Raw genomic sequence first — 7,984 nt, forward strand, 5'->3', positions numbered from 1 at the left:
TGCATAAAGCATTTTCCCCCCCGCACCCCAAAAAAAAAAAAAAGATATACTGATTTATTCCCACAGACCAATGTACATTTAATAACAACATCATTATTACTATATCCTCATTAGATATAATGTAATATACTGATCACTTCCCACAGATCAATGCACAGATTGTAACATTATCGTCATTAGTATATCTACATTAGATATGAAATAAACACTTAACAACAGTATCATTATTACTATATCTACATTAGATATGTAATATACATTTAATAACAATATCATTTTTAATATATCTACATCAGATGTAATGTAATATACTGATTTATTCCCACAGACCAATGTACATTTAATAACAATGCCATTATTACTCTATCTACATTAGATATAATGTAATATAATGATCCCTTCCCACCGATCAATGTACATATAATGGCAGTATCGTATATACTAATAATGATACTGTTATTAAATGTACATAGATCAGTAGCAACGAACCAGTATATTACATTATATCTAATGTCGATATAGTAATAATGATACTCTTGTTAAATGTATATTACATATCTAATGCATATATAGTAATAATGATAATGTTATTAAATGTACATTGATCTGGACGAAGGGATAAGTATATTACATTATTTCTAACATAGATATAGTAATAATGATATTGTTACTAAATGTATATTACATATCTAACGCAGATATAGTAATCACGATATTGTTATTAAATGTATATTACATATCTCTCGGAGTGCCCTAACCCCCGAAAGGGGCGCGGGGAACCAGGACGACCCCTGGTCGATCCAGGCCGAGCCCCAACCGAGCGCGTCTCCGGGTGGCGGATTGGAGGACGACCGGGTGCGTGAAGTGGGCCCCGAGTACCATGGAACGGGACGCCTCAGGCGACCAGGAAACAGAAAAGGCGCACCTACGGAGTGCCCCGGCCAATGGGTGCTATAAGTGACCCCTGTAGGCCTATAAACCCTCGGAGGGGAACCAAAGCCCCCCTAGCTCCCAGGACCAGCTCCCCTAGCTAAGGTGTAAGCAATCGTGCCGAGAGCTGGATGGCACCGGGGTAATGGTGTCACGAACGATGCCCTTGGGGTACCAGGCGCCCCCCCATTGTATCTAGCCTTACCCCTGCAAGCGGGCTCTGCAGGGGTGGACCAACACTTCCCGACTACTCGTGGGACATACATGGAAAACAGAAACAAAAACTTAAATAAAAACAACGACACCCAAACAAACACGGACACAAACATGGACACGAACACGGACACGAACATCAGAACAACAAACACCAACATGAACGTACCCGGAAGCGGGCTGGTTGAGGAGGGAAGGGACCCAATTTTGGGGACCGCCTCCGAAACACCGCCGACGGGCGGTTCTGGGGTGAGTATGTCTGAGGCAGGCGAGGTCACAACCTTGCCGGCTCTAGACTTACTCACCCTCAATGAGGAGCCTTTCTCCGGCGCGGCCGGGGCCGACCAGGGAGCAATCCCAGGACCGAACCCGGTTGCACGAAGGAAGGTAAAGCCCAACGGAGCAGCCAGAAAAAAGAATGCCCGCATGGCGCTCTTAGCGCTGGCGGAGTCTTCCGACAAGACGGCTACCGCTGGGACAACATGCAAGGCTGAGATGGCCCCTGCGACGGCCGCTGCGAGGGGGGGCCCGGTTACAGGGAAACCCCGCGCAGAGACGTCGCAGGTGGATAGCAAGGGGGCGAAAGGTAAGGGGCTCAAAAGGACCCGACCATCCGTCTCCCCCAACACTCAGCCTTGCGCGAAGAAAAGACAAAGGATCTTTCCTTCGCCAAAAAGCTTCAGTGAGGCGCTGACGGCGGAGAGGAGGCTGGCGATCGCGCCGGCCAACTATCCGGAGTCGACCCTCACTGAAGCGCAGGCTTCCGCCATCGAGCAGGCGATTGTGGGTGCGCTGTGTGGGCTCCAGAAAGGGGAGACCATGCCGCGCTTCGACGAGTGCCGGTTCGGAGGGGGCCTGCTTACTGGTGACTTGCGCGGACACGCAGTGGCTGAGGGCCATAGCCACCACAATCAGGCCTTGGGAGGGGGCGGTCCTCCAAGTGCTGGATGGCCGGCGCCTCCCAAAGCTCAAGAGGATGGTCACGGTCATCCCCGGCCCTCCGGTGGCCACGCAGGCAATCCTAAGAATGATGGAGGGTCAGAACCCGGGGCTCCACACGAACCTTTGGACAGTGTGGAGCAGGAGAGAGGGGCCGAACTCGGTTACTCTCGTCCTGGGGGTTGACCCGGCATCATATAGCCTCATCAAGAGGCAGGGTTCGGGAGTCCACGTGGGACTGCGCAGGGCACTCTTTAGAGAGGGTCCTGCCGGGACCACGGAGGACAAAAAGAACCCCAACACGGTCCCAGGAAACAAACCGGGACCAACAGCCCCGGTGATGGAGGAAGGGAAGGCGGGGGTGAGTGGTGTGAATGGAGGAGAAGGGGAGCCCAGGGCGCTGGCAACGGCGCCCACGGAGACCCTCCCCCCCTGCGCCGACATCCTCCTACCCACCCCACCCAAGGGCTACAACACAGTGACAGCGGCCGCCGCATCCTCCCAAGGACCGAAGGCCGCCGAAATGCAACCTCCGTCTAGTGGGAGCATTCCCAGGGCAGTAATGTCAAGGGGAAGGCGGACCACGGCGGAGGCGACAAGAAGGACCGGGCTTCTGGGGGTGCAAATGGGGAGCCAACGCACCCTGACACACACCCTGAAGGCCGGCACCAGGGGAAGAAGAGGGACGGGCCCCGGCAAGGGCCCCCTCACAAGTAGGTACAATGGGCCCCGGCGGGGAACATAACGTACCTACTTCAAAATCCAAGCGAAACTGGACCACATCTGGCACCAACAAGGTATCAGAAGGTACCAGATTCTCGCAGATAAATTTGCAACATTGCAAGGCGGCAACGGACATTCTCCTGTGCCGCCTAACGATGGGGCAGACAAATATAGCCCTCATACAGGAACCTTGGATCCACAAGGAACGTGTAGGAGGGCTAACCATGGGGTGTGGCTCACTCCACTATGATGCCACATCCACAAGGCCCAGGGCCTGCATCTTCGTTAAAAAGGAGATAGCGGCCCTAAAACTTAATGAATTCTGTACAGCTGATCTTTCAGCGGTTAAGGTTAAACTTAACCTCGGTGGGAATACGTCAGAGCTGGTGGTATGCTAGGTGTACCTACCGTACGACTCCGAGGAACCTCCACCTACGAGGGAACTCAGGGCTCTGATAGATCACTGTGCTGTCAATGGTCTGCACCTGGTGATCGATTGCGATGCCAACTCGCACCACACCGCATGGGGCAGCACAAACACCAACGGTAGAAGCACAGCACTGCTGGAGTACCTCGCCACCACGGGTTTGGAGATCCTTAATTTAGGCTCCTCCCCCACCTTTGTCACCTCCCGTAGACAGGAGGTGATTGATCTGACCCTGGGCTCCGCCAAGGTGACACAGGTCATCAAACAATGGAAGGTACGGGACGAGAGCACGCTCTCGGACCACCGCCTTATCACTTTCAGACTAACAGGCGACAGAGAGGGCGGCACTGGTGAGGCTTACAGGAACCCAAAGGCCACCAACTGGGCACTCTACAGAGAGGGCCTGGAAGGGAGGCTGAAGGGGAACTGCCAGCGTCCCAGGACCGTAGGCGAAATTGAGCAAGCGGTGGAGCACCTGAGTTCCACCATTACTCAAGCCTACGAGGCTGCCTGCCCGGCCAGAACCCGAAACAGTGGCAAAAGGGTCCCCTGGTGGAACAAGAAATTGGACCAAGCCAGGAAGGACACCCGTAAACTACTGAATAAAGCCACGAAGGCCAACACGGAGCTAGCTTGGGACAACTACAAAAAGTCCCAGCAAGCTTACAAAAAGTTAATAAGAACCAGCAAGAGGACGGCCTGGAAGACCTTCTGCAAAGAAACCGAAGCACTACCTGTAGTTGCCAGGTTAAGGAAGGTCTTCACGATAGGCCCCTCACCGAGGTTGGATCGTCTTAGACTCCCAAACGGAAGTCTGACGAACAACCACAAAGAAACATTAGAACACCTTATTCAAACACATTTCCCAGGCTCAGTAGCAGAGGATCGGGAGCGGCGCCGTAGCGATACCGCGCGCACCGACCCTGTTCCAGCGAACTGGGTAATGGCTGCGAAGGTGATAAACACGGACAGGGTGAGGTGGGCCATCGGCTCCTTCAAAAGATTCAAGAGCCCAGGCACTGACGGGATCTTCCCAGCACTCCTTCAAGGGGGCGGAGAGGACCTGTACAGGCGCCTGGGCCAGATCTTCAAATCCTGCCTAGCGATGGGCTACGTACCCAAAGCCTGGAGATACTCCAAGGTAGTGTTCATCCCGAAACCAGGGAAGGACAACTATGACCTTGCCAAGTCGTACAGACCCATCAGCCTTACCTCTTTCATGCTTAAAACGTTGGAGAGGCTGGTTGATAGGTACATAAGAGACGAGGTTTTGGTCAGCAATCCACTGCACCCCTCTCAACTCGCGTATCAAAACGGCAAATCCACCGATACGGCACTTCATAAACTGGTAGGTTTAATTGAAGGCGCGCTGTCGAACGGTGAATCCGCCCTCTGCATCTTCCTCGACATTGAGGGGGCGTTTGACAACACCCCTCACGATGCTATACAGGAAGCTGTGAGGAGATATAACATTAAGGATTCCGTCGTAAGATGGATCCACAACATGCTGACGAATAGAATAGCCACAGCAAGCCTGGGAGAAGAGACGGTGAGGGCCGACGTCGCGAGGGGCTGCCCGCAGGGAGGAGTCCTGTCCCCCCTGCTGTGGACCCTCGTGGTTGACGAACTCATACGAACACTCACCACGGAAGGCTTTGAGGTTCAGGGTTATGCTGACGACCTTTCTATTACGGTCAGAGGCAGACACCCGCTGGATTTAGCGAGGAGACTGCAAAAGGCCATCACACTCGTGGAATCCTGGTGTCGATCACACTCGCTCTCGGTCAATCCGAGCAAATCGGAGTTGGTCCTATTCACAAAGAGACGACGCTTTTACTTTAAGGCTCCTCATCTTTTTGGGACGCAACTACAACTCACAGATGAGATAAAATATCTAGGTGTAATACTAGATAAAAAACTCACCTGGAAGAACCACGTGAACAGGCAGACCCAGAAAGCAATCAGCATCTACTGGGCCTGCCGCAGAATGTTTGGCCCCACATGGGGACTCAAACCAAGGATGGTCAGGTGGATATACCAGGCCATCCTTGAACCTGTCATAACATACGCCTCGATTGTGTGGTGGACCTCCATGAAGAGGGGAGCACACAGAAGGGCTATAGAAACAATATACTGAATAGCGTTGCTGGGGATAACAGGTGCACTCCCCACCACGCCTACTATGGCAATGGGTGCGCTGCTCGATATCAAGCCACCCCATCTAACAGTGATGGCAACGGCTTGGAGAGCGGCCATCCGCCTCCATCAAGCTGAAGAATGGTCCCCGGCGAGCGGCGGGCACACCGAGATCGTCAGAGATCTGGGTTCGGAGTCAATTCTGACCCAAGGTGGAGACCGCTGCAAGACGGAGTACCTCTTCAGACGAGAATATGATTTAATCGTCCCAGACAGGGAGAAATGGCTGGAGAACCCAAACGGCATTCTGACGTCGGGGGGGCTGGTCTGGTTCACAGACGGCTCCAAGACCGGATCTGGCACCGGAGCCGGGATTGCGGGGGAGAGCCCAAGGGTCGAAATGACCCTCAAACTGGGCCACCACGTTACAGTCTTCCAAGCAGAAGTGTTTGCCATCTGGGCTTGCGCTAAATATAATTTGGAAAGGGCCCACTCAGGAAAATACATCTGTATCTGCAGTGACAGCCTAGCCGCGCTTAGAGCCCTCCACAAAGTGGAAATTGGGTCGAAGCTAGTCAAGGACTGTGCACTGACTTTGAGACAGCTATCTCTGAACAACAGAGTAAAGCTGCTATGGGTACCAGGTCACGCTGGTATCCCAGGCAACGAGAGGGCCAACGAACTGGCACGACTGGGGGCGACAGGCTCCCAGCCATGCCATGAGTACCCCATTGCCGTCTCAACCTATACGTTGAAAGACCTGGCTAAGGACTGGTTAAACCAGGAATTCACCAGGCTCTGGCATAACGCAAACGGCATGAGACACACGAGGGCCCTACTTGAGGGGCCGTCACAAAAGCTCGGTGACACCTTAATCCACCTGGACAGGGCGCAACTGCGCGTGCTCTTGGGCCTAGTGACAGGACACTGGTACACGAGGAAACACCTCGCGCGCATGGGACTCACCGAGGAGTGGACATGCCCGAGGTGCGAGGAGGAGGACGAAACACCTCTCCACGTACTCCTAAGATGCAGGGAACTAAGGGCCCTTAGAGGATCAATCCTGGGGACCATGGAACCCTCATCATTAAGCATTTCGGCTGACCTGGTGCCGGTGCTTCTAAATCTTGCAAGAGAAGCCCAGCTACCAAGGTACAGCCAGTAAGGAGGCGGCCTAGCGGCCCGGGTACAATGGTCCCCAAGGACTGAGTGCCCGGCTAGCCTCACCCACAATAATAATAATAATAATAATAATATTACATATCTAATGAAGATCCAGTAATAATGATATTGCTATTTACTGTATATTACATATCTAATGCAGATATAGTAATAATGATATTTTTATTAAATGTACATTGATCTGTATTAGGGAATCAGTATATTACATTATATCTAATGCAGATATAGTAGCAATGATATTGTTACTAAATGTACATTGATCTGTACGAAGGAATCAGTATATTACGTTATTTCTAATGCAGATATAGTAATAATGATATTGTTATTGAATGTACATTGCTCTGTATTAGGGAATCAGTATATTACATTATATCTAATGAAGTTATAGCAATAATGATATTGTTATTGAATGTATATTACATATCTGATGCCGACATAGTAATAATGATATTGTTATTAAATGTATATTATATATCTAACGCAGATATAGTAATAATTGTATTGTTATTAAATGTACATCGACCTGCAGGAAGGTATCAAGATATTACATTATATCTGATGAAGATATAGTAATAATGATATATATATTAAATGTACATTGATCTGTATTAGCGAATCAGTGTATTACATTATACCTAATGAAGATATAGTAATAATGGTATTGTTATTAAATGTATAGTACACATCTAATGCAGATACAGTAATAATGATATGGTTATTCAATGTATATTACATATCTAATGCACATATAGTAATAATCATATTGTTATTAAATGTACATTGATCTGTACGAAGCAATCAGTATATTACAATATTTGTAACTTAGATATAGTAATAATGATATTGTTATTAAATGTATATTACATATCTAATGCAGATATAGTAATAATGATATTTATATTAAATGTACATTGAACTGTATTAGCGAATCAGTATATTCCATTACATCTAATGCTGATATATTAATAATGATATTGTTATTACATGTACATTACATATCTAATGCACATAGAGTAATGATGATGTTCTTATTAAATGTACACTGATCTGTAGGAAGGCATCAGTATATTACATTATATGTAGTGTAGGTACAGTAATAATGATATTGTTGATAAATGTACATTGATCTGTAGTAAGGAGTCAGTATATTCCATTACATCTAATGTAGATATAATAATAATGATATTGTTATTGAATGTACATTGATCTCTAGTAAGGAATCAGTATATTCCATTACATCTAATGTAGATATACTAATAATGATATTGTGATTCAATGTACATTGATCTGCATGAAGTAATCAGTATATTACATTATATCTAATGAAAATATAGTAATAAAAATATTGTTATTAAATGTATATTACATATCTAATGCAGATATGGTAGTAATGATATTGTTATTAAATGTACATTGATCTGTACGAAGGAATAA

General features: G+C 48.2%; 1 protein-coding gene across 1 annotated transcript; it reads left to right on the forward strand.

The window, feature by feature from the left end:
• The first annotated feature begins 5,414 nt into the window (after positions 1 to 5,414).
• LOC114882034 lies at positions 5,415 to 6,533 on the forward strand. Its single transcript, XM_029198915.2, has one exon. The coding sequence runs from the start codon at positions 5,415 to 5,417 to the stop codon at positions 6,531 to 6,533; it is 1,119 nt and encodes a 372-aa protein (XP_029054748.2).
• The last annotated feature ends 1,451 nt before the right edge of the window (positions 6,534 to 7,984 follow it).

The sequence above is a fragment of the Osmia bicornis genome, unplaced genomic scaffold (assembly GCF_907164935.1).
Source record: "Osmia bicornis bicornis unplaced genomic scaffold, iOsmBic2.1, whole genome shotgun sequence".
NCBI classification, from domain to species: Eukaryota; Metazoa; Arthropoda; class Insecta; order Hymenoptera; family Megachilidae; genus Osmia; species Osmia bicornis.